Source organism: Cavia porcellus, unplaced genomic scaffold (assembly GCF_034190915.1).
Source record: "Cavia porcellus strain 051 isolate PalLab524CR breed Dunkin Hartley unplaced genomic scaffold, mCavPor4.1 scaffold_10, whole genome shotgun sequence".
Lineage (NCBI taxonomy): Eukaryota > Metazoa > Chordata > Mammalia > Rodentia > Caviidae > Cavia > Cavia porcellus.
Genome location: NW_026947493.1, coordinates 36,649,695 through 36,676,617, shown reverse-complemented (window position 1 = coordinate 36,676,617; position 26,923 = coordinate 36,649,695). Strand labels below are relative to the sequence as shown.

Here is a 26,923-nt window from a genome sequence, read left to right as displayed (position 1 = left end):
ATATACCTTTCAAAAGTGTGATGAATCGCAAAAAAATGTTTTGTAGTCTGCTTTCCCCCTCTATAGTATGTCAGGAATGTCTTTTCATTTCATTAAATATTCATGTTAACTGTTGTGCCATTCTACTGTCTGTCTCTCTCATCATTTGTGTAGCTGAATTCTTTTTGTTGGAGCTGTTGATTCTGCTCTCATTTTTTTTTTTTTTACAGAACAGATATTTATGCAAAAATCTTAGATACAAAAGATACAAACTGACTTTGTATATTTTCAAGGGAAATAAAATTAGGCCCAAAGCAATAGAAACATTTGAAATAAAGTTCCTTAGAAATGAAATTAGAAACACATATATAATTCTTTTAAAGATTTTTTAAGGGAAGCATATTTCTTCATACTCTGTGTGAAGACTCTTACTGGTATAGCAGAAACACAGAAGGGTATGATTGTCAACTTGATTGACTTGGAGACCATTCAGGGGATTATTAATCAGGCTCACTCCAAGTGTGTCTTTGTGGGTCGTGGAAACATCACCTTAGATACAGTTTATGGTGTCTCTCTAGCCCTTTTCTCTTGCCTTGTTTCCTGGCTGCCATCAGCTAAACCACTTTGCTCCACCATGATGTTTCTACCATGGAGCCAGCCCCCTATGGCCCGAATCCCTTGAAACAGTGAGCCGGTTAAACCTCTCATCCTCTAAATTTCAGGGAAAGCTAATACAGGAAATGAATGTACGCAGAAGGAAACTTATTGGCAGATATATCCCATTGCTTTCATTTGTGCTGGGAAACAACCAAGCATGAAAATCAGCAGCATGTTAAAAGGCATGACATGTATGGTGCTCAGCTGTTTCTGGTGGGCTTGCTCATGCATCTTGGGGATCGTTGGCTGTTGGCTTGGACAACTTCACAGTGTTTTATGTTTCTCTTCCATTAAGTTAGGCTGGGCATATTCTAATTGTGGAGGAAAATGAGCAAGAGGCTAAGCACACAAATGTTCCTTGAGGTCTTTGCTTGGTTCACATTTGTTAGCACTTTGTTGGCCAAAGCCAACAGCCAAATGGAATCTAGTCAAATTCTGAGGGCATTGCCAAGGATATAGATAAAGAAGGTGTAAAGAATTGAGGCCATTAATGCCTCAGTTCCCCAACTTTAAAATCTGGCATTTTAAAGTTGAATGGCCTGGTGATAGAAGAAGCTTCACTGACTGTTAGATCCAGAGTATCAAATATTACTACCTAGCTGGATTTCATACTCTTCAATGTTTTTCTCTGCTTTCCTTTGCACTAACTTCACTCTCAGGGAAGATCTTCTTCTTGATAGTAATCAGAGCTCCATGTTGAAAGCAAATGATTTTGGCTGAAAAAGATCTTATCTTCCCCAGTTGTTCCAGCTAAAGTCATGATGTGGAGTCCTTTGGGCCAGGATGAGTTACATATCCATCCTGAAACTAGCCACCATGTCTGGAGGATGGAATCTGATGATTGTCCAGGCTTGTTTTCACTCCTGGTACCATCTAGGATGGACTGAGGGACTCAGCCTTACCCAACCCTTATGCACTGTGAGTAGGGGATTGGAAGCAATTTCTCTGAGGAAAATAGAGGTAGCATTCCTAAAAATTACGACTAGAAGAAGAACAGATGAATGTTAGATGAGTATGCAAGATTCTGCTGTATATTGCCTTGAATGTTTTTATCTTATTAGGCTCTACCAATAAAAACCATGATTACTTTGTGTTAGGCACCAAACTAAGTGCTTAATCAACATCATCTTATTCCTTAGAATACTATGGTTTCGGAAGTATTACTTGCATTTTATTGATTGGAGAGTTAGAGGTTATAATAGCTTCAAATAATAATTTATGGAAGGTCACTCAGCCCACATTACATGGGGGTTTGTCCCTCTGTGGAATCCGTTCTGTTATTGTAAAAGTGAGGAAAAAGAAGGCACACTAAAAACTCCTTAAGAAGAGCAGGAGGCCATAATGCATCCCAGTAAGGCCATTTGGGTCCTAATGTTGGAAGAATAATTATCATTCTGTAACCACAGATACCTAAAATCTGTACTAATACAGTATATGAGTCACCATGACAAGGAGCTTGTACTATTTTTCTTTAGGAGGTATAGAAACAAGAATTCCAACATGATGTGTTGTTTCACAGTTGATTGGTGGTAAACCTACAGGTTGTGTTGAGAAGAGATGTTAATCTAGTAGATATGAAAACTATAATGGATACAGGAGGGGAAAATAACCAGATATTTGTCAAATGTTTGACATCTTAGGAAGCAACAACCTCTCAGTCATTGTGAAGTCACATGTATCTGGGGATCATGCTCCTAAGTATAGATTATTTTATTGCTAAGGTCTGTGATGGAGAAATTTCATGGCAGAGTTTTTGGAGGTTTCAGTTCTATTTTAGCACAAATCAAAATATAGATCTTTGTTTTCCTAAGGGAAAAAGACTTTCATTTTTGCTTTGAAAACTTTTGACCTTGGTTGTTGGCATTGTTGGTGGGAAGAATTTATTTTAAAAAGTTTACATGTAGCAAGTAAAGTTTGGTGTTACTTTTCAAGTAAACACTGTGGATCTATCAGTCTCTGTCTATTATCATTGCCATCACTTTTCTATTTAAACATTTAAAAATAATGCAGTTATAGTCAGAGTTCTAAAGACTTTGTTTTTAATTGTCCCTTTTTTTCGTTTTGCAGATCTCTTATTGGAGTCATTTTGCGGTACCGCTGAAAAGAATACAGTGAGAAATCATCCAACAGTGTAAATATTGGCTTAAACTCCAACTGAGTGCAGTAATTCTTCTCTTTAGCAGCCCCTCACTATAGACGAAAATGTATGGCAGTGCGAGAGCAATCACCAATCTGGAAGGTAGTCCTTCCAGATCCCCACGTTTGCCAAGATCTCCTCGTTTGGGCCACCGGAGAACAAGTAGTGGGGGAGGGGGAGGAGCAGGCAAGACGCTGTCTATGGAGAATATCCAGTCCCTTAATGCAGCCTATGCTACATCTGGACCTATGTATCTGAGTGATCATGAGGGTGTGGCTTCAACAACTTACCCAAAAGGCACTATGACTCTGGGCAGAGCCACCAATCGAGCTGTGTATGGCGGCCGCGTCACAGCCATGGGGAGTAGTCCCAATATTGCTTCTGCTGGACTTTCCCACACAGATGTCCTTTCATACACAGATCAGCATGGTCTGACTAGCTCATCCCACCACCATCACCACCAAGTCCCCTCCATGTTGAGGCAGGTAAGAGATAGCACAATGTTAGATCTTCAGGCCCAGCTCAAGGAACTCCAGAGGGAGAACGATCTTCTCCGGAAGGAGCTAGACATCAAGGACAGCAAACTGGGATCTTCCATGAACAGCATCAAGACTTTCTGGAGTCCTGAGCTTAAGAAGGAAAGAGTGTTGAGGAAAGAAGAAGCAGCCCGGATGTCAGTTCTCAAAGAGCAGATGAGGGTATCTCATGAGGAAAACCAGGTATGTTATGACACCTCAGAATTTTTCAGTCTTGGCTTCTCACTGAGTAATTTGGTACTTTGCAGATGGTTCCAGGACCAGTGCAGAAGAAAATTTGGCATCTTCAAGAGGGTTATAGCTTAATGTGTATTTGACTTGGATGCTAGAAGAAAACATAGGAAATATGAGGCTCAAGCTTGTGTTTTCTTATCTTCCGGTAACCTTTTCACTTAGTTGCAGAAGTGGGAGAGGATCACGCCTGGCTTTTTTACATGGTTAATTTTGCTTTCTTTTTCAGCAGCTGGAACAGCAATTCAGATGTACCTCTCTCTGAGAAAAGAGGAAAATGTCAATCTGCGCAAAAATAAACATTTTAACAGTAGCACTGAGAGGGCGCATTTGACTATTTAATTGATTTTGTTAACTGTTTTTGTTGAAGCACCAACAGAATTATTTCCTGCTAGAATGAGTGAAGTTTGTTTTCTGAGTAGCAAACTAAACAGTACGAAATCATATTGGTAGATTGAGCTTGATACCATGTTAGAGTGACACAGTTTTTGAGACAGGGTCTCACTATGTCGCCCAGGCTGGCTTAAAATTCACAACATCCTTATACGTCAGCCTGCTGGATGCTGGAATTACAGTTGTGCACTATCACACCTAGTTACCTTTATTCAGTATTAATTATCTGCTATGTGCAAGGTAATCTTCTTATTCTTTCGTCCATTTTTCATGTCATTCTAAGATTAGTTTCTCAGAGTCTACCTGTGATTGTGCATTTCCCTTCCTTAAACTGTCACTGAGCATTCACTCTTCAGGTCTGCCTGCTTGCTGAGCCTGCAACAACCTTGTGCTGGAAAGCCTGGTTGTACTTTTCCAGGCTTATCTTATGCCACCTCTTTAACACTACCTCCTTTCTTATCTGTGCTACCTGCACTACCACTTAGGTTAGGGTTCCTGTGGACCCCTGAGGTTTCCCACCTCAAGCATTTGCTCTTGCTGTTCCCTTCTGCTCATGGCCTCTTCAACATCTCTTTCTGCTGCTTCCCTTCAGCCCTCATCAGTCTCCATTGACAACTTCTGTGTATCTTACATGCTGCTATTTTCATATGAGATTTGGAGTCAAATGCAAACTGGATTTTGACTTAAGAATTCTCAGGTATCATTTAACTTCCTATGGAAATTTATGATAAGTCTAACTTGTCTAAATGGTAATTCTGTGACCGTTGGTCTTGATGTATGTAGGTCTGCTAACTGCTCTGCCTTTCTTGGTGTCATCTGCTGACCTTCCTATCTGTTTCCTTGGCTATTACTTCTTTTTTTAAAATTTTTATTTTGAAAGTAGTAAAAATACAACAGAACAAGACAGAACAAAGCCAGTCGAGACAATGCAGTGAAATTGGTACAGAGCTTCACAGCAGGATACTAGGATGGTAGTATTGGTTACTATGGTATATCTCGTTATCTTCACAATAATTGTCCAGTCCATTAGTATAGTGAAATCAAACCAAAAACAGAACATTGTAAAACCAATTGAAAGAGAGAATTTAGAGCAAGACAAACATAACAAAACAAACAAACAAACAAAACAAAATAACAAAACAGTGAAAACAAATTTTGCCTTCAAACAGAAGACAAAAGGAAATTCCCCATATTTACTATATTGTATATGGTCATCCTCCCAAGAGATGCTGAGACATCTATCCCCAGTTGCTACAGGGAGTAGGGGCTGTTTGATTCTCACCCCATGCATCAGTAGGCCCACGGAAGCTGCTGGTTCTCCTCCTGGCCCATGCTAGGGGTGCTTACCAAGAGGGCGGAAGAATAAGCTGCCTAAGTCCCACCATGGCTGGATCTTGGGAGCACTGATTCTCCTCCTGGCCCATACCTGGGGCACTTACCAAGTTGGCGGAAGAGTAAGTTGCCTGAGTCCCACCATGGCTGGATCTCGGGAGCTCTAGTTCTATTCCTAGCCCACACCGGGGACGCTTATCCTTGGCTACTACTTCTTTGGAGTCAAGTGTCCATGGAAGCATTTGTGACCTGTATAAATATACCTGCCCTTTGTTCTCCTTCGGTGTGTAGAAAGCAGTCACCTGCCTTTGATTGTTTGACAGTGCCATTACTGGGTCTTAGATGTGGAAATGTGATTTTTTTAGTGGGAAGAAAACCTTTGTTCTCTACTCTTCAATCAAATTGGTGCTTTTCACTACTATTTCTGCTATTTTCTGACTTTATTGGTTGATGAACTGTTTGCAAAGGTAATGTATATTTCCTTTCTCTTCTGTATTGGTTTCTCCTACGTTTAATTTTTTTGAAATCAGTTACAGCAATTTAGGAATGGTGCAGGTAGTGGTAAAAAACTTGAAAGTTGTTTCCTAAATTTTCAGCTCTAAAATGATTTTTGTCTCATCCTTTTGTTATTATTTTTGGGCACAGACCCCCTGCATGACTGTGGTGTGATTGAAAAACATGGTGAATATTTACATTTTAAAAGAATATTGCAAAAAAAAGACACATTGGCATATATCCACTTAGTATATACCCCATCACATCAAGCACATTTATCTCATCATTCTTGAGATTTTTTGAAACATCTTTGGAAGTTCTTTTTCAGGAATGTTTTTAGTTGCACTGTCATGGCTGCCTTACTGTCCAGAATCAATTCAAAGCATTTATCTTTCATGATCATTTTGACTTTGGGGAAGAGCCAGAAGTTGTAAGGTGGGTGAGGACACACTGTCACGTTTTTTTTTTTTTTTTTTTTTTTACAAGCGTGCCTTTCTATTAGATGGTACTCTGAAGAAACACTGTGTGTATTTTGATCATATCTCATAAGATATGATCACCGTAACTTTAGTGTTACGATGTACCTTGTTGGATTGTATTACAGTCAGCTTATTCTTTGGGCTGGCATGAACCCATAGTCCATGTTCTCAAGGTCATACCAGCTATTGATCTGGAGAGAAATGTTAAAAAGCCTTATTATTTTTGGTGGCCTATAGCAGTGGTGGCAGACCTATGGCACACATGCTGCAGCTGGCTGTTTGTTTTTGAAAGTTTTAAAAGCTTTGTTGTTCCTGGCCTATGGTGTGGCTGAATATGACTGCAAGGAAATAAAGTAACCTGGTTTTTTCTAAAATGGTATGAGTTTGTCTCATTCTTGCAGTTCCATTCTGTTTACCAGTTTAATGGAGATTAGAGAGACAAAACAGAGTAGACAGTGCATTTCAGGAAGCTCATAAGGGGCCGGATGTGGTAGCATGTTCTTATAGTTCCAGTTACTTAGGCTGAGAAAGAAGGATTACTTAAAGCCATGCATTCCAGACTAGCCTAAGCAGTATAGCAAACTTCCACCTCAAAAACCAACCAAACAGAAAGTTCTTACATTTTGGTGCACAGAATATTTGTATTTCTAGATATTTTTATACTGCTGTTAACTTGATATTTTTAATAGATTTTTCCCAAATTAGGTATTAGTAAGGCAATTTTTAGAGATTTTCCTATGCTTTGCGTGGATAGTCAAGACTCTGCAGAAATATAAATAGCATCACACACTAGGAGATTGTACTAGATCTAATATTTTTTTTTTGTTTGTTTTTTTTAATTTTATTTAAGGAGAAAAGAAAAAAAAAAGCAGGGAAAGGGTACAAGTTATACAGATTTACAGAAAAAAAATGAACAGTAGGAAATCACTAGTTAATGGATTACATATTGTCATCTTAGAAATAATTGTTCAAGTCACAAAATTAAAGCTTGTAAAGTGGACATTCCATCAATGATACTGCAAACAGTTCTGTTCATTGATCCAATAAAACTCTGTGATATCATTTTCTATCTTATACACTTTAATATACATGCAGTTATATAGTTTAGAGCACTTTCTTTTCCTCTCTTTTGTACCATGACTATTACACATTTTGGGTTTCATTGCTCCCACGGTTCTTATTACTTTTTTGGAAGAGAGTAAAACCAAATGTGACATAACAGAACAGAATTGGTCAAGTCAAAAGGGTGGACATAATAGATAATGTAAAAACATAATACAGGTGATCAACAATGGTTACCATAATGTCTCCCGCTATCTCTAATAGAATTGCCTATATCATTAGTTATAATACAATTGAACAAAACAGTAAAGAATAAAACCGACAAAACCAAAACATTGGAGACATTGTAGGTCTTCAAAAGTAGCTAAAAGTCAACAAGAATGGGCGTCATAATGAATCTCATTATCTTCACAGCTGATGCCTAAACTTTCGAACCTGATACTATCCAGCAAAACAGAATAGGGGAACATCAGTTAAAAACCAGATGGTGAGAGTAATACAGGGCTTTAAATCAAGGTAATGAAAAGTCAAAATGGGTTACTATAATATATCCTGCTATTTTTTTCCTTTAATTAAAAGGATAAAGATAAAAAAGTAAATAATGGAGTGGAGATTGAGATAAAAGAGGGCATAACAACGAAACAGCGCAGATCAAAACATAACCATTTAAGCAGAATAGTGTTTCACCACCAGATAATCCTAACCTAAAAGTAGTTACCATATTGTTTCTTTCTTTGAAATCCTTGAGTACAACTTCGTATACTGTAGCATTAAGTATATCAAAACAATGTAAAACCATTCAAGAGAATGACAGCATTACAGAGTATTTAGAATCGACTAACAGAAAATGAACAATGGTTTCTGTATAATCTCCTTGTCTTTAAAAGGTTTTTGCTTATACTATCGTACATAATAAAATCCAATAAGATACAGCCTATTTAGACCATTGGAGACAGAAGGACAAAAGCTAGATGAGACTTCAAAACAAGATGATACTAAATCAGTATTGCCTATTAAGATGTCATTTTCTCCAAAATAGCTGTTCCTATCATCCAATCTTCTCTGCCTCATTTCTGTTAAGCTCTTTTTCTGTCAGTAGCTGTCAATTTGTCTTCTTCATTTTGTTCTCTGCTCCATTTGTTGTGGCCTCCCCGCCACTATTTCTGGGTTCTTTGTATTTTTCTTTTTTTAGAATATCCTGCAATACTTTCTGTAGAGTTGAATTGGTGGTTGCAAATTCCCCCAGTTCCTCTTTATCCTGGAAGCACCTTGTTTTTCCATCAATTTCCAGGGACAGTTGTGCAGGATATCTCAATCTTGGCTGGAGATTATTATCTTTCAATGCTTGAATTATTTCCCCCCACGCTCTTCGTGATTTGATGGTTTGTGCAGAGAAATCTGCTGTAATTCTGATGGGTGTTCCCTTGTAAGTGGTCTGTTTCTTGTCTCTTACAGCTTTTAATATTCTGTTCTTGTATTGAATTTCTGGAATTTTTATTATTATATGCCTGGGTGTTGCTCTGTTTGGGTTGTAGGTAGCTGGGGTCCTGTATGCCTCATACATCTGAGTATCTTTACCTTTTGCTAAATTAGGAAAATTCTCCTGGATTATTTCTGTGAGTAGCTTTTGTAGTTCACTTGTTTGCATCCCTACTTCTTCTTTTATGTTCTTAATCCTTAAGTTATGGATCCTCTTATCATCTTCTTGTCTTTGTATTATTGCTGTTTGTTTCTTTGTTATTTTTAAGAAGTTTTTCATTTCATTCTCCCATATTACAAGTCTGCCCTCCAGTTCAGATAGTCTGTCCTTAGTTTCTTTCGAGCTGTTATGCCAGTCTTCAATAGACTTCTTAGTATCTTGGTAGTCCCTTCGAACCTGCTTCACGTATTCTATGCTTTCTCTGTTTTCTCCATCAAACAATTCTCCCCTTTTTTTCTGTTCTTCCATTCCACCACCTGTTTTTTCTTGGGTGGTGCTTAGCATTTCTCTAACTATTCTGCATACTTCTAGCTTCAGGTCATTGATAACTTCATTCCTGAATTGGTCTCTGAGGCTCTCTATATGGTGCCTTATGTGTATTGGTGCGGTGTCTGCTATTGCCTGTTTCTCAGAATTGGGGGCCGAGGAGCCTTTCTTGTTGCTGCCTCTTCCCATGCTGCCTCTTCTTCTCTGTTCCTTATATATGCAAGCTTATATAAGAGGCCCAGCTTCTCTCCCAGTCAGCCACAGCCTGATCGAATTGCGCCAGTTAGGTGTTCCCGCTCACCGCTGCGCACCAGGGAGTTACGGACCAGGCAGCCTACGCGTCTCCCCTCCCGGCCACCGTCAGGCTCTGGGATCTGGGTTGGGACAGTCTACCAGGTCCGCCGGCAGCGTCACGCAGGCCAGGCACTTTTCACCAATCCCGCCCGAGAGGGGGATGTGTGGCTGGAGTCACCACCGTGCCCTGCTCCCGCAGGACTGCTCGGGCCCAGAAAGTCCTCTGCTGGAGTCAAACTGTGGTAGAGTGTCAGTTTCTCTCACTCACCTCACCATAAGTCAGTGCACGCCTCCCTGCCGTTCGCAGATTGCCGTTCTCAGAGCTTCTGCACGTCTCTCCCCTTGCCGAGCCGCTGTAGAGGCAGCCAGCCGCTGCGCGGCGGGAAACCCAAATCGCGGCTTACAATGGCGCGGTTCCAGCCTCCACACCGAGTCTTTTCTGTTCCTGTTTTAGCACCAGGACTGCATTCCAAGTTGGCTTCTCTCAGCCCAGTTCGTTCCTGAGTCAGCAGAGCATATCTCCACCTGCTTATGTCTCCTTAGTCCGCACCATTCCTGGCTTCTGAGCCGAGTCTTTCAGAGAGCCGCCAGTAGTTGCTGTTATCTGTCCGCCATGTTCTCCCGGAAGCTAGATCTAATATTTACCCATCTTGTGCGGAAATGGGACAAGGTTATTGGGAAGTGTAACCTAAGAAGTGTAAGTAAACCTGTCTGGGGAATGTTACAGCTTTTAAGCAATGGTTATATGATAATTTCTATTTCTGGTTTAACACAGTAGAAAAGAATTTCCTCTAAATCAATATTAATTTATGTTTGATCCAGTTTTGACATATGATTCACTAATCTTTGAGTCTGAAACTTGAAAAGGTTGACAGGGATCATATTCCTTTGTTTATTAGTTACTTCTTTTAATTGTATCACTGCAGGGCCATTTCAACATGGGTCATTCAGCTGTCTCCTCAAATACTCAGTTTATTGTGAGGGTCCAGGTTTGGTGACTTTGCACCAGTTTATGGTGAGTGAGACAGTTTGTTTTATCCAAGGGTAGGTGGTGCTGCCCCCTTGTAGAGCACCTGCCTGGCTTGTGTGATGCCCTGGCTTAGTACTCAGCCCTGCCGAGAAAAAATATACTTGATCCCACTGAGAAGGGAGCGAGGCAGCTGTACTTGTGCTGTTGCAGTAACCTTGTGGAATTAAGGGCCAGCTCTCAGAGTGTTGGCTTTCCTCAGATTTGGGAGTGAGATTTGGATGTTGTTATAGTTCAGATATGATTTGCTCCCAAAGGTTCATGTGCTAGAAGCTTGTTTCCCAATATAATTGTGTTGAGTGGTGGTGGGACCTTTAAGAGATAATTAGGTCATAAGCTCTACCCTCAGGAATGGATTAATGTCTTTCTTAAGAATTGAGTTCTTTTGAGGCTGGATTAGGTGTTGTAGAAATGAGATGGATCTGGAGTAACTGGGCTAGTCACTATGAGGGCAGAGTGTTATAAAGCAAAATCTCTGGTATTTTGGTCTTTTCTGCCTGCGTACACTCATCACTCTTGTACATACTCTTGCCATGTGCTATCATCCACAATAGAGCCCTCACTAGAAGCCAGCACCATTTTCTTGGGTCTTCAGAACTATGAGCTAAATAAACTTATTTTCTTTGTAACATACCCAGCCTCTGGTATTTTGTTATAATAATAAGAAATGGGCTAAAATGGATGTATTAAGTACAGATAAACCTGTCTTATCCCTATACTTTGTTCTGATATTCTTTGTTTCTACTAATACAAATGTGAGAGCAGTGGATTCCCTCAAAACCAGTATTTTCTAAGTGTGTCCACAGAAACAAATATTTCCCAAAGGGGGATTTTGTAATCAAATGAATTTTAGACACATATGGGATATGCTAATCCTACAAATTCATACTACATTTGTTCTGTATCAAACCCTTCAGCCTCCCCCCAAAACACGTAGGATTCCTTTTTTGGGGGGGGGGCTTCAAAACAAGCTGATATTAAATCAGCACTAGGTATCATAATGTCTTGTTTTCTTCAAAAGAACTGTTCATACCATGACAGAAAATAAAATCAAACATCCCGAAATAAAACCATTCCAATTAATGAATGAAAACATTATAAGGCTTCAAAACAATATCATAGGGAATCATGGTTACCACATACTTTTATGTATTTTTACTATTTAATACACTAGCAAAAGTATTCAGTATTTATACATGTGAGTTTGATTTATTTCGCTTATGAGTATGGTCTCAAGCTGCACCCACTTACTTATAAATATCTCAATGTGATCATTCTTTATAGCTGAGTAGTACTCCATTGTATATAAATACCACAACTTTTTTTTATCCATTCCTCATTTGATGGACACTTAGGTTGTTTCCAAGATCTGGCTATTACAAATTGTGCTGCTATAAACATGGGTGCATATATATCACTGTGGTATGATGTTTTCAGTTCTTCTGAGAATATGCCTAGAAGTGGAATAGCAGGAACAAATAGGACTTCCAATCCCAGATTTTTGAGAAATCTCCAAACTGACTTCCACAATGGTTGCACCAGTCTACACTCCCACCAACAGTGCAGGAGAGTTCCTTTTTCCCCACAGCCTCTCCAGCATTTGTTGTTGGTGGTTTTCTTGATCCTGGCCATTCTTTCAAGAGTGAGATGGAATCTCAGTGTGGTTTTAATTTTCATTTCTCTGATGAGTAGTGATGATGAACATGTTTTCATGTATTTATTTGCCATTTGTATTTCTTTATCTGAGAAATGTATATTCATCTCAGATGCCCATTTTTGGGTTGGATCTTTGAATTTTGTGGGTCTGATTTTTTAAATTTTCTGTATGTTTTAGACAGTAGTCCTTTGTCTTAGGGACAGTTCACTAAGATCTTTTCCCAGTTTGTGGGTTTTCTTTTCACTATGCTGGAGATTTCTTTTGACATGCAGAAACTTTTTAATAAGATATGATCCCAGTTATTGATTCTGGAAAGTATTCCCCATGCAGTTTGATTCCTGTTCATGAATTCTCTACCTACCTCAATGTCTTTAAGATGTTTACCTACTTTGTCTTCCAACAGATTTAGTTTTTCTGTTTTAATATTCAGAATATTCTTTGATCCATTTAAATTTTAGTTTAGTATATGGTGATAGGCATGGGTCTAGTTAGTTTTTGGCATATGGAGAGCCAGTTTTTCCAACACCATTTATTAAAGAGACTGTCGTTTTTCCAGTGAACATGTTTGGCCCCTTTATCAAAGATAAGGTTGTTGAGTGTGTTTGTAGTTGTGGTTGTATCCTCTAATCTATTCCATTGGTCTTTGGCTCTGTTTTGACTCCAGTACCATGTTGATTTTACTACAGTTGCTTTGTAGTATAACTTTAAGTCAGGGATTGTGATGCCTCCTGCCTTGCCTTTGCTGCTTAGAACTGTCTTTGCTACTCTGGGTCTCTTCTGGCTCCGGATGAATTTTAGGAGTGATTTCTGTAGATCTATGAGGTATGTTGATGGTATTTTTATTGGGATTACATTGAATCTGTATAACAGTTTTGGGAGAATGGCCATTTTCACAATATTTATTCTTCCTATCCATGAGCATGGGCTGTCTTTCCATTTTCTGAGATCCTCTTTGATTTCTATTTTCAGTGTATTATAATTTTCTCTATATAGATCTTTCACTTTCATGAGAATAATTCCTAAATATTTCATTTGTTTTAGTTGCTAGTGTGAAGGGTGTTGCTTCTCTTATTTCTCTCTCTCTGTGATTTTGTTGTTAGTGTGTAGAAATGCTATTGATTTTTGTGTATTGATTTTGTGTCCAGCTACATTGCTGAATTTATTTATTATATTTAGGAGTCTTTCAATGGAGTTTTGGGGGTCTTCTATGTAGAGTATCATGTCATCCGCAAATAATGATAGTTTAACTTCTTCTTTTCTTATCTTTACCCCTTTTATTTTTCTTTCTTGTCTAAATGCTCTGGATAGTATTTCCAGTACTGTATTAAGTAAGAGTGGTAATAAGGGACATCCTTGTCTTGTGCCTGATTTTAAGGTCAAGGCCTTCAGTTTTTGGCCATTTAGTATGATACTGGCTGTTGGTTTGTCATAGATGGCCTTTATCATATTGAGGTAAAGACCATCTATTCCAATTTTCTGTAAGGTTCTTATCATAAATGAATGTTGGACCTTATCAAAAGCCTTTTCTGCATCTATAGAGATGATCATGTGATTCTTACTTTTGGCTTTATTGATATGTTGGATTACATTTATTGATTTACGTATGTTGAACCATCCCTGCATGTCTGGGATGAATCCCATTTGGTCATAGTGTATAATCTTTTTGATGATTTGCTGTATTCTCTTTGCCAATATTTTATTGAGGATTTTTGCATCTGTGCCCATTAGGGAGACTGGCCTGTAGTTTTTTTTTTTGTTTGTTTTTTTAGTTGGGTCTTTCTCAGGTTTTGGTACTTGAGTAATATTTGCTTCCAGGAATGACTTACGAAGGATTGCTTCCTTTTCAATTTCATTGAAGAGTTTGAGGAGTGTGGGCATTAAGTCTTCTTTGTATTTCTTGTAGAATTCCGCAGTGATTCCGTCTGGGCCTGGGCTCTTCTTTGTAGATAAGGTTTTTTTTTTTTTTTTTTTTTTTTTTTCCCTTTTTATCGGTACCAGGGATCGAACTCACGACTGCCTGCTTGCAAGGCAGGTGCTTATGCCGCTGAGCTAAATCCCCAGCCCCATAGATAAGGACTTAATTACATTTTCAATTTCATTAATAGAAATTGTGTTATTCTGCAGTTTTACATTTTCTTTACCTAGCTTTGGTACTTCATATGTTTCTAGGACTCTGTCTATTTCTTCTCTGCTATCAGACCTATGAGAGTAGAGGTTTTCGAAATAGGTGTTGATGATCTTCTGTATTTCTACAGAGTCTGTAGTGATTTTGTCTTTTTCATTCCTTATCGCATGAATTTGAGCTCTTTCTTCCCTTTTTAAAATAAGGTTGGCTAGGGGCTTATCAATTTTATTTATTCTTTCAAAGAACCAACTCTTTGATTCATTAACTCTTTGCATTGTTTTCTTAGTCTCTATTGCATTAATTTCTTCTCTGGTTTTTATAATTTCCTCTCTTCTTTTGGCTTTGGCTTGACTTGCTCTTCTTTTTGTAGATGTTTATTTGTATTCGTTCTGTTTTCCTGATATGGAAACTCAGTGCAATAAATTTTCCTCTGAGAACTGCTTTCATTGCATCCCACAGATTCCCGTAAGTTGTATTTGTATTTTTGTTTGCTTGTAGGTATTGTTTAATTTCTTCTTTAATTTCCTCTGTGGCCCACTGATTACTCATGAGTGTGTTATTCAGTTTTCATGTGTTTGTGGAATTTTTGCACTCTTTTATCATTAATTTCTAATTTCATGACACTATGATCTGATAACATGCATGGGATAATTTCAACTCTTTTGCATTTATTTAAGTATGTTCTGTGGGCTAATATGTGGTCTATTTTAGAGAGTGTTCTATGTACTGCTGAGAAGAATGTGTATGCTGATGTTGGATGGGGCACTCTGTTTATGTCTATCAAGTCCATTTGTTCACAGGTGTGATTCAGTTCTGTTATTTCTTTGCTGATTTTCTGTCTGGTTGATCTGTCGCTTGGTGTCAATTGTGTGTTAAGGTCTCCTGTTATAATTGTGGTGTTGTTTGTGTGATTTTTCATTTCTATTAATACTTGTTTTGTATAACGGGGTGCTCTGGAATTTGGTGCATATATATTTAAGATTGTTATCTGTTCCTCTTGAAGTTTTCCCATAACCAGTATGTAATGACCTTCTTTATCTCTTCAGATCATTATTGGTTTAAAGTTCACATTGTCTGCAAAAAGAATAGCTACCCCTGCTTTTTTTTTGGTTCCTATTGCATGTAGTATTGTTTTCCATCCTTTGACTTTCAGTCTGTGAGTACCTTTTGCGTTAGATGAGTTTCTTGCAGATAGCATATAGTTGGATGTTGTTTCTTGATCCATTTTGCCAGTCTGTTTCTTTTTTTTTTTTATTTTTAATCAGTACCAGGGATCGAACTCACGACTGCCTGCTTGCAAGGCAGGCGATTATGCCGCTGAGCTAAATCCCCAGCCCCTAGTCTGTTTCTTTTAATTGGTGCATTGAGACCATTTACGTTAAGGGTTATAACTGTTATGTGTTGGTTTATTGTTGACATGTTATCTTGCTGCTGTTGCATCTTTATCTTTCCATTCTGTTTAATTGTCTGCTTTGCTTAGTGGTTTTTTCCTAAGTGTATCTAATCTGTCTTTCAATATTCTTTGCAGGGTTGGCTTGGTGATCATGAAGTTCTTCAGCTGTTCTTTGTCATGAAAGTATCTTATTTCTCCATCGATTTTGAAGAGCTGTTTTTCAGGGTATATCAGTCTAGATTGGAAATCATTTTCCTTTAGGATCTGAAATACTTCACTCCATGCTCTTCTTGACTGTATTGTTTGCGCTGAGAAGTCTGCTGTGATTCTGATAGATTTTCCTTTATGGGTGATCTGTCTTTTCTTTCTGATAGTTTTTAATATTCAATTCTTATGTTGGATTTCTGGGATGGTGATTATTATATGTCTGGGTGTAGCTTTATTTTAATTATGGCTATTTGGAGTTCTATATGCTTCACTGATCCTGATGTCAGTTTCCATTCTCATGTTTGGGCAATTTTCAGCTATTATTTCTCTAAATCCTTTATGTTGTCCCTTTCTTTTTCATTTATCCTTATGAATCATATGTTGTTTTTCTTTGCATTATCTTGCAGCTGTTGAATTGTTATTTCCCTGATTCTTTGTTATTTTTAAAAGAACTTTCCTGTTCACTAGTTGCAATCTTGTCTTCGAGGTCTGAAATTCTATCTTCACTTTCATTGAGGCAGTTTTTACAACTTTCAATGGAATTTTTGATTTCCTTTATATCTCTTTGCATCTGCTTTATGTATTCTGTTTGTTCCTTATATTGTTCATCTAGGGATTCTACTTTTTTGTTCAGTTCCTCCAATTTTTTAACTGTGTCTTCTTCAGATATGTTCAGCATTTCTTTCACTTCTTTTATCATTTCTTCTTTTACTTGGGAAATTATTTCTAGTTTAAATTCCTTTAAAGCTTCCCGGAGTTGCTTCTTTATTTCAGTTGCTATTATGTCAGATATTTCAGTTGTATGGCATATATTTTCTTCTGTGTACATAGCTCCTAGGGTTTCTTGGGATGGGCTGGAGGTTTGAGGTTTTATTTCGGTCTTTCATTTTGTCATTTTCCTATATTTCTATGTTTCAAGTGTTAATCCAAGGCTTCCCCAGGGCCTCTTGGAAATCCTCTTTTATGCCCTCAGCTCCTCGTACTCTGGCCGCCCAGTTCCCCGGATTGAAAGAGGATCACTGAGGCTCTGACAGGCACGCCCAAGCCCTATGGTGCAGGCTGAGTGTGGCAGGAAGCTGCGAAGTTCCTTGCCTGGTGGGAGCAATGATCCCAAACTCCCTGGTTCAGGGGATGGTGTGGGGACACTCACCCCAGGCTACTCAGCCTCCAGAATTGAGGGCTCAGGCAGGCCGGGGACCCCAGAGTCTGCCCAGAAAGGCAGGAGCTGGGCAGTTGTTGCACGCGGGCTGAAGACATGCTGAGCTGGTCCAGTGCAGCAGGAAGCTGCAAAGTTCCTTGACGGGGCCCCAGCAAGGATCTCAAACTCCCTGGGTTCAGGGGATGGTGTGGGGACACTCACCGCAGGCTGCTCAGCCTCCAGAACTGAGAGCACGATGTTAGATTCCTAACCCCTCATATCTCAGAATGTAACTTCATTTGAAGATAGGATCTCTATAAATGTAATCAAGCAAAATTTTAAGTCTTTAGTATGGGTCCTAGTTGAGTTTGACTGATACCTTAATAGAAGGGCGAAATTTTTCCATGATATATACATGCCCAAAAGGGAGATGATGTGAGGACACACAGAGATAAAGAAAACCTGTAGTATAAGGAAAAAGAGGGGCCTATAATTGATCTCTTTTTCTCAATCCATAGAAGGAAACTACTGCACCAGTATTTGTGGTCTTTATTATGGCATTCCTAATACACTAAACCAACACATCACTAAGTGAAGTGCACAGATTTGAGACTATAGTAGGTCTTGTTCAAGTTAGGTGATATTTGTTAAGTTGCCTAACCTAGCAATTTCCTATTCTTACTACGAACTTTATCTTAAATTAGTCACCTATGATCCAGGGAGCTACATACTATTGCAAAGCTGCTGTGTGAAAATCCATCCTCAAACTGATTGGGTTAAAAAGGTAAGCACCTATACTTCCTCCACGTAGCTGTGGGTTGGCTACAACTTGTGTGGTCTCTTAACTGTGAACGGAAGGCTCCAGAATGCCACTTGGGGTTAGGTATGTTCCACATGTCTTTAGGAGCAGCAGCGATTCAGGGCTTCACTTTTTCATAGTAGATCACAGATGGTAAGTGTTCAAGAAAATCTCACAAATGGCTCTGCTTGCATCATTTCCTCTGATACTCTCTTTGCTAAAGTATACCACATGGCCAAGCCCAAAATCTGTGCAATGGAGGAAAGCTACTGCCCCCAAGACAGAGAGGAGTGGAGTGAATGTATGTTTAAAGATTGGCATTGTTGCAAACTATAAGAATTCCTAGAACTAAGGGCAAAAATCCACACTTTCTTTGGAAGCATCCCTAGAAGAGACCTGTGAAGGAAGATGGGCACTTCCAGTCTGGTGAAGGTGGCCTGAAGGTGCCATATTAGTGCTTTAGCTTCAGGGTCTTCCTTCTCAAGTATCTGGCTAATGAATCCAAAGTAGAAACCTGGGGGAATCTGGAGAGACTTTTGTCTTCATGATCAAAGGAATAAATACCATCTGCAATGTTCAGTTTTCCCTTTTTCCTGTCTTAAGTGTTGATGTAATGGCTAGAGTTGTGTCAGCCATATTGTAGCAGTGAAGTAAAGATCAAGACAAGCACAGAGACATATGCCTTTCCACCTCTCAGTAGCTGCACCAGCACCAGAAATGTCTTGGCTCCAGACTTCTAGTCATTTGAGAAAGTAAGTCCTTTGCTGTTATAGTTACTATTGGTTGGGCGTTCTTTTTAATCAAATGCTTTGTCTGTTTGTAAGTTTCTTCATTTTAATTCTGAGTCAAAGTGTGTTTGTATTTTTGCTGATGTCACATAAGCACTTGAATTTAGATATGGATAATATAAAGTCATTTAGCACCATAACATAACTTGAAATGCCAGATGTGTGTGTGTGTGTGTGTGTGTGTGTGTGAGAGGAGAGAGAGAAAGAGAGAGAGAGAGAGAGACAGAGAGAGAGAGAGAGAGAGAGAGAGAGAAGAAACGTAAATCTTTCTTGTAATAGTCTGTCTTAGGTCTCTACATGTAACTTTTGTCTACCTTTTCAGAAAACTGGGAAAACATTGTTGTGGAGTTAGGCAATGACCTACTTAGACAAAGCTACAGTTTTAAATGTCTCTCATATACAGGTGGGAACTTCTTTGGTTCTGAAAAATGGATGATATGGCACAGAGCCAGCTGCTGGTTTCTTTGTGAACTAGAATGTAGGAGAATGATTTCAGTGTCACAGATGCCAACTTTTTTTTTGCCTCACTAATCTCTTGCAGTCAGTTTTAGAATCTGCCATGTGGGCCACATTAGTAAACTTTTTTATTCCCAGATTTTTTTTCCTGAAAGACATGGCTCATGGGAGGAAAAGAAACAGTCTTGTGTGCTGGGCCATGGGATATCTAAATGATTTCTACTTCACTTATCTTTTCTAGATCACTTTATTTGGGTGATGGGATTACAATAGCCCATAAGAAACCAAAGAAAATGTTTCAGACCATTTAACTAATAAATTAATTTAGTTTTATAGTGTCAAAGGTACTTACTGAGACCAAGCTTAGAGAGAGAAAGACAAGAGGGGGTGGTCACCTTCAAAAGATTCACTGCTCAATAAAATTCCCTATAGACAATTCTCAGAGAATTTCAAGAAGCAGGTCCATGTTGACAGGAGAAAAGGAACAGGGTGATTTTATCTGCCAACATAAATGGAATAGGTTCTCTTTTAGCCAGAGTCCAAGTGTAGTTTCTATAATTAGTTGCAGGTGGAACTCTTGCATAGTTATTTTGGAGTCCATTGACATCTGTGTGCAAATTCCTGCCCCCTGGTCTCCCCCCTGCCCTTGGCAGTTTGGACTCATAAGTGGTTTGGCTTTGCTGGGATTCAGAAACTTATAAATCTGTTTCACTCACACATACGCACACACCACAGATAAAGCTACTCTAAAGGTCAGATTCAGAAAGTTGTGAAAAGTATTTTGAAGAGTTTGAAGAGTGGGTTTTTAGGCAGCGTGTAGACATGCAGCCAAGAGCTAGGGCAGCCTGACAAACAGAATTCTTGTGTGTGCAGTTTTCTCTGTGAAGCCAGATTTGACTGTATCTAAGCTAGACAAACATAAAGACCATGGCAGCTGCTCTTCATCTCTTTCACCATGGTGGGGCATAAACTTTAGGCTTGGCTCACACTTTGAATAGCTTCTCTTGGTGGTTCTCAACTAGGGGCAGTTTTACTTCCCTAGGGGATGTGTGGAACTGTCTGGAGACATTTTTGGCTGTTAGAATTGGAAGGGAGGGAAGCATGCTCCTGGCATGGATGCTGTAAAAATCCTACAATGTGTAAGGAGCAGTCTCTTCCATTATCCAGTCCAGATGTTGGTGCACAAAGGGGTAAGTCTCAACCCTATGATTAACCAAATAGTTCTTCTACTTTAATTTTCCACTATCCTTTGCCTTCACTCAGTGCTTTGCTTTCATTTTGTGTAGGCATGATCAAGATGTATGTAGTGTTGTAAGATTGATGTTATGAAACCTAAAAGCTGATTCATTACTGTGGAAAAGAATTGTCAATAGTGTCTTTTTCTCTTTTTTCCAATCTTACTCTGACTTTGTAATTAGGAATCTTCAAATTATGTTGACTTCTTTTAAAGTAGACACTTAATAACGAAACATTACTCTTGTAAAGAAATGGCAGTTCATTAAGGAAATAAAATTTCTTAAAACTATAATTTCTATATATATATATATATTACTGACCTTCTGTGCACATCTGACATTGATCTTGAAAAGTAAACACTTTTACACAAATTTATTTTAAAGAGGGGAAAAACAAAACAAAACAAAACAAACATACGAGAAAAATGAGAAACAAAAAAAGACAACAGTAACAAAAACCCCAAACAAAATCAATATGGGCTTTCCAAACAAGGTAGGAATTTAACAAACATTGTGATTTTGCATAGTTATCTTCAACAGTTACTCAGAATACCGCAGATAGACTGCAATACTGCAATATTGATCTAATCCCTTGAGTATTAGCTGTTTTGTTCCAAGAACTAATAGAATTAGTACAACCAGCTTAGCTATCTTGTGTATATAAACAAATTTATATCTTTTTAACTTTCCTTCTTTTTTCCTTTTCCAAGTTATTTTCTCCCTTTGAGCAGTTTCTAACCCTTTCACAATATTTATTGAAGATTTTGTATCTTTCAGTTTCTTAGACTGGGACACAATGTGGTATTTACACATGTGAGTTTGATTTATTTCATTTATGAGTATGGTCTCAAGTCTCATCCATTGAGCTATAAAAGCCTCAGTGTGGGACTTCCGGGAGAACATGGTAGACAGATAACAGCAGCCATGGAGGCTCTCTGAGTTTGCCAGTTTAGAATCCAGGAATGATGCGGTGTGAGGAGTCCTAAGTAAGGGGACATATACCCTGCTGACCCAAGAACGAACTAAGCTGAGAGAAACCAACTGGAAATGCAATCCCGATGCTATAACAGGAACAGATAAAATCTCAGTGCAGAAGCTAGAACCCAGGCCTCTGGAAGCTACGATTTGAATTTCCTGGTGCCACTGTTGCATTCCAATTGGCACATCAGGGAGACAGACGCATGAAAGCTCTGAGAGTGGGAATTGGTGAGCCAAACTGACTTGAGAGCGGGACTGGTGGGGAGCCCTGTATCAACCTGTGGTGAGTGAGAGGAATGGGGACTCTTTCATAGACTAGGAGGCTCCAACAGAGGACATTCTGGGACCGGGCAGACTAGCTGGAACAGGACGCTATAGTGACTTCAGTCACATATTGCTCTCTCAAGTGGGATTGGTGGGGAGCGCTTGGCCTGGGTGACTCCGCCGACTAAGATCCAGAAGGCTAGCCCAAACCAGGTCCCAGCGCCTGGCGATACACCCTAGCTTTCAGTAGGTTGACCGGGAGGGGCAGGCCCTGCAGAGGCTACCCAGGTCTGTGCCTCCCTAGTACACTGCAGTGGGCGGGAACACCTAGCTGGCAGATTCAAACAAACTGTAATAGACAAAAAACAAAACAAAACAAAACAAAACAAAACAAAACAAAACCAAACCAGGGCCTCCTATATATGCTTGTATGGAAGGAACAAAAAGTATGGGAAGAGGGAGCAATAAGAAAGGGTCCTCAGTCCCCAATCCTGAGGACACTGATCCAGGAAAGGTAAATGCAAAGGAGAGTGAGGACAAAAATCATGCAATATCAGACACGGCACCAAAAGACATAAAGTGATATCTCCAGAGCCCCATAGATGATTTCAGAAATGAAGTATTTAATGAAATAAAGCAAGATATAAATAGAATAGTTAGAGAAATGCTAAGCACTGCCCAAGAAAAAACAGATGGTGGAATGGAAGAATAGAAAAAAAGGGGAGAATTGTTTGATGGAGAAAATAGAGAAAACATAGAATACGTGAAGCAGGTTCAAAGAAATTACCAGGAAACTAAAAACTTTATTGAAAGCTGGCATAACAGCTTGAAAGAAACTAAGGGTAGATTATCTGAACTGGAGGACAGATTTGTAAGGTGGGAGCATGAAATGAAAAACTTCTTAAACAAGAAAACAAACAGCAATAATACAAAGGCTAGAAGATGATACGAGGATCTATAACTTAAGAATTAAGAACATAAAAGAAGAAGTAGGGACACAAACAAATGAACTACAAAGGCTCTTCACAGAAATAATCCAGGAGAATTTCCCTAATTTAGCAAAAAGTAAAGGTATTCAGATGTAGGAGACATACAGGACCCCAGCCACCTACAACCCAAACAGAGCTACACCCAGGCATATAATAATCAAAATTCCAGAAATACAATATAAGAACAGAATATTAAAAGCCGTCAGAGACAAGAAATAGATCACTTACAAGGAACACCCATCAGAATTACAGCAGACTTCTCGGCACAAACTGTCAAATCACGAAGAGCGTGGGGGGAAATAATTCAAACTTTGAAAGATAGTAACCTCTAGCCAAGATTGATATATCCTGCACAACTGTCCCTAGAAATTAGTGGAGAAACAAGGTGCTTCCAGGATAAAGAGGAACTAGGGGAATTTGCAACCACCAATTCAACTCTACAGAGAATACTGCAGGATATTCTAAAAAAGAAAAATACCAAGATTCCAGAAACAGTGGCAGAGAGGTCACAATGAATGGAGCAGAAAGCGAAATGAAGAAGACAAACTGACAACTAATAACAGAAAAAGAGCTCAACAGAAATGAGACAGAAAAGGTTGGATGGTAGGAACAGCTATTTTGGAGAAAACAAGACATCATAATAGGTAGTGCTGATTTTTGCGGGTGGGGGGTCTTTTTCATTTTTATCGGTACCAGGTATCGAACTCACAACTGCCTGCTTGCAAGGCAGGCGCTTATGCCACTGAGCTAAATCCCCAGCCCCAGGTGGTGCTGATTTAATATCCTCTTGTTTTGAAGTCCTATCAAGCTTTTGTTCTTCTGTCTCCATCGGTTTTTAACCTGTTGTATCTTATTGGATTTTATTATATGTGATAATATAAGCAAAAACTTTTATAGACAAAGAGATTATGCAGAAACCATTGTTTATTTTCTGTTAGTTGGATCTAAATACCCTGTAGTACTGTCATTCTCTTGAATGGTATTACATTGTCTTGATATGTTTGATGCTACAGTATATGAAGTTATACTCAAAGATTTCAAGGAAAGAGACACTATGGTAACTACCTTTATGTCGGGATTGTCTTGTGGTGAAACACTATTTTGCTTAAATGGTTATGTTTTGACTTGTGCTGTTTCGTTGTTATGCCCTCTTTTATCTCAATCTCCTTTTTTATTATTTACTTTTTCATTTTTATCCTTTTAATTAAGTGAAAAATAAAAAATAGCAGCATATATTATAGTAATTTGATTTCCTATTAACTTGATTTGAAACCCTGTATTGCTCTCACCATCTTGTTTTGATGATTTTCCTCAATTCTGTTTTGCTTGTTAGTACCAAGTTTGAAAGTATAGGCAACAACTATGAAGACAATAAGATTCATTATGACGCTCATTCTGGTTGACTATTATCTTCTTTTGAAGTCCTCTAATGTCTCCAATGTTTTCGTTTTATTGGTTTTGTTCTTTAGTCTTTTGTTCAATTTTATTACACCTGATGATATAGGCAATTCTTTTTAAGATAGCAAGAGGCATTATGATAACCATTGTTGATCACCTTGTATGTTGTTTTTACATTATGTATTATGTCCATCCTTTTGATTTGACTGATTTCTGTTCTGTTATGTCACATTTGGTTTTACTGTCTTCAAAAAAGGTAATAAGAACTGTGGGAGTAATAAAACCCAAAGTACATAATTGTCATTGTACATAAGAGAGGAAAAGAAAATGCTCTAAAAGACATAACTGCATGTATATTTAAGTGTATAAGATAGATATCCATAAAACCATGAGTTTTGTTGGATCATTGTACAGAACTGTTTGCAGTCTCACTGTTTGAATGTCCACTTTATATACTTTAATTTTGTAACTTGAACATCTATTTCTAAGATGCAAATATGTAATCTATTAACTAGTGATTTTCTACTGTTTATTTTTTCTGAAATTCTGTATAACTTGTACCCATTTTCTGTTTTTTTTTCTTTTTTCTTCTTAAATAAAATAAAAAAAAAAGCTTCAGTGTGATACTTCTTTATAGCCTGGTAGTGCTCTATTGTATAATAAGACCACATCATTTTTATCCATTCTTTAGTTGATGAGCATTTGGGTTTTTTCAAAGATTTGGCTTTTACAAATTGTGCTGCTATAAATCTGGGTGCACAGATATCATTTTGAGATGATGCTTTCAGTTCTTCTGGGAATATGCCCAGAAGTGGGGTAGCTGGGTCAAATGAGATCTCCGATTCCAGCTTTTTGAGGAACCTCCACACTGATTTCCATGGTGATTGCACCAGTCTACACTCCCACCAACTGTGTAGAAGCATTCTTTTTTCCTCATAGCCTCTCCAGCATTTGTTACTTGTTGATTTCTTGATGATATCCATTCTAGCTGGGGTGAGATGGAATTTCAGTATTGTTTTAATTTGCATTTCTTTAATGACCAATGATGCTGAACATTTTTTCATGTATGTAATTGACATTTATTCATTTGTTGGAGGAGTGTGTATTCATGCCAGATGACTGTGGATCGATTCTTTGAATTTGTTGTGTCTGATTTTTATAATTATTTATATGTTCTAGATAGAAGTCATTTGTCTGCGGAGCAGTTGGCTAAAATTATTCTCTACTCTGTGGGTTGTCTTTTCACTCTGTTGGAGATTTCTTTGGACATGCAAAAACTTTTTAATAAAATGTGATGTCAGTGGTTGATTCTGGGAGGTATTTCTGTACAGTTTGATTTGCTCTGGTTAATGTTTGCAGCATTATAATAGGAGTGGTGGTAGTGGAAAGCCTTGTCTTGTTCCTGATTTTAGAGTGAAAGCTTTCAGTTTCTGACCATTTAGTATGATGCTGGCTGTTGGTTTGTCATAGATGGCTTTAATTAAATTGAGGTAAATACCATCTATTCCAACTTTCCATAGGGTTCCTATCATGAATGAATGTTGGACTTTATCAAAAGCTTTTTCTGCATCTATTGAGATGATCATGTGATTCTTATCTTTGGCTCTATTGGTATGGTATATTATGTTTATTGATTAGCATATGTTGAACCAGCCCTGCATTCCTGGCATGAATCCCACTTGGTTGTATCATGTAATCTTCTTGGTGACTTGCTGCACTCTGTTTACCAGTATTTTATTGAGGATTTTTGCATCTGTATTTATTAGGGAGATTGGCCTGTAGTTCTCTTTTTTGGTTGGGTCTTTTTCTGGTTTTGGTATTAGGCTAATATTTGCTTCCAAGAATAAGTTAGGGAGAATTGCTTTCGTTTCAACTTCATTGAAGACTTTGAGGAGTGTTGGCAGCAAATCTTCTCAAATTTCTTGTAGAATTCAGGAGTGAATTCTTTAGGACCTAGGCTTTTCTTTATTGGTAAGGTTCTAATTACATTTTCAATTTCAACTGAAATTGGGTTAGGAGTTTTACATTTTCTTAATCCAGCTTTGGTAATTCATATGTTTCTAGGAATCTGTCCATTTCTTCTGGGTTATTGAACCTATGAGAGTAAAAGTTTTCAAAGTAAGCATTGATGATCTTCTGTATTTCTACAGGGACTGTGTGTGGACCGTTTTCATTCCTTATTGGATGAATCTGAGTTTTTTCTTTCCTTTTTTTGGTTAAGGTTGGCTAGGGGCTTATCAATTTTATTTATTTTTTGAAAGAACCAACTCTTTGATTTGTTAATTCTTTGTATTGTTTTCTTAGTCTCAGTTGCATTAATTTTTGCTCTGATCTTCATAATTTCCTCCTTTCTTTTGGCTTTGGGCTTGACTTGCTCTGCTTTTTCTAAATGTTTGAGTGTAGCATCAGGTTATTTATTTGTTTGTTCTGTTTTCCTGATGTGAGAATTCACTGCAATAAATTTCCCCTTGATGACTGCTTTCATTGCATTCCACAGGTTCTAATAAGTTGTATTTGCATTTTCATTTGCTTGTAGATATTATTTAGTTCCTCTGTGATCCATTGATTGTTCAGGAGTGTATTATTTTAATTTCCATGTGGTTATAGAAATTTTACAGTTTCTTTTGTCACCAATTTCCAGTTTCATGGCATTATGATCAGATAATATGCATGGGATAATTTTGATTCCTTGGCATTTACTTAAGCATGTTCTATGAGCTAGTATATGGTGTATTTTAAAGCATGTCCTGTGTGAGGCTAAGAAAAATGTATATTCTGATGTTGCTGCGTGGATCATTCTGTACACATCTACTTGTTCACATGTTTGATTCAGTTCTGTTACTTCTAATTTTTTGTGTTTGTTCTGTCTCTTTGTCAATGAGATGTTAAGGTCTCCCATTATAATTGT

General features: G+C 38.2%; 1 protein-coding gene across 13 annotated transcripts in view; it reads left to right on the top strand.

Moving 5' to 3' along the window:
* The window catches only part of Erc2 (ELKS/RAB6-interacting/CAST family member 2), a 1,000,708-nt gene that overhangs the window by 26,318 nt on the left and 947,467 nt on the right, over positions 1–26,923 (top strand). For all 13 annotated transcript variants that reach the window (XR_010050129.1, XR_010050130.1, XM_063257298.1 and 10 more), the window contains one exon: positions 2,704–3,492. Coding sequence is in view for 11 of the 13 variants with exons in the window: in XM_063257298.1 (XP_063113368.1) it covers positions 2,839–3,492 (654 nt within the window). In the remaining 2 variants the exon portion in view is untranslated. The remainder of the gene's footprint in view (positions 1–2,703; positions 3,493–26,923) is intronic.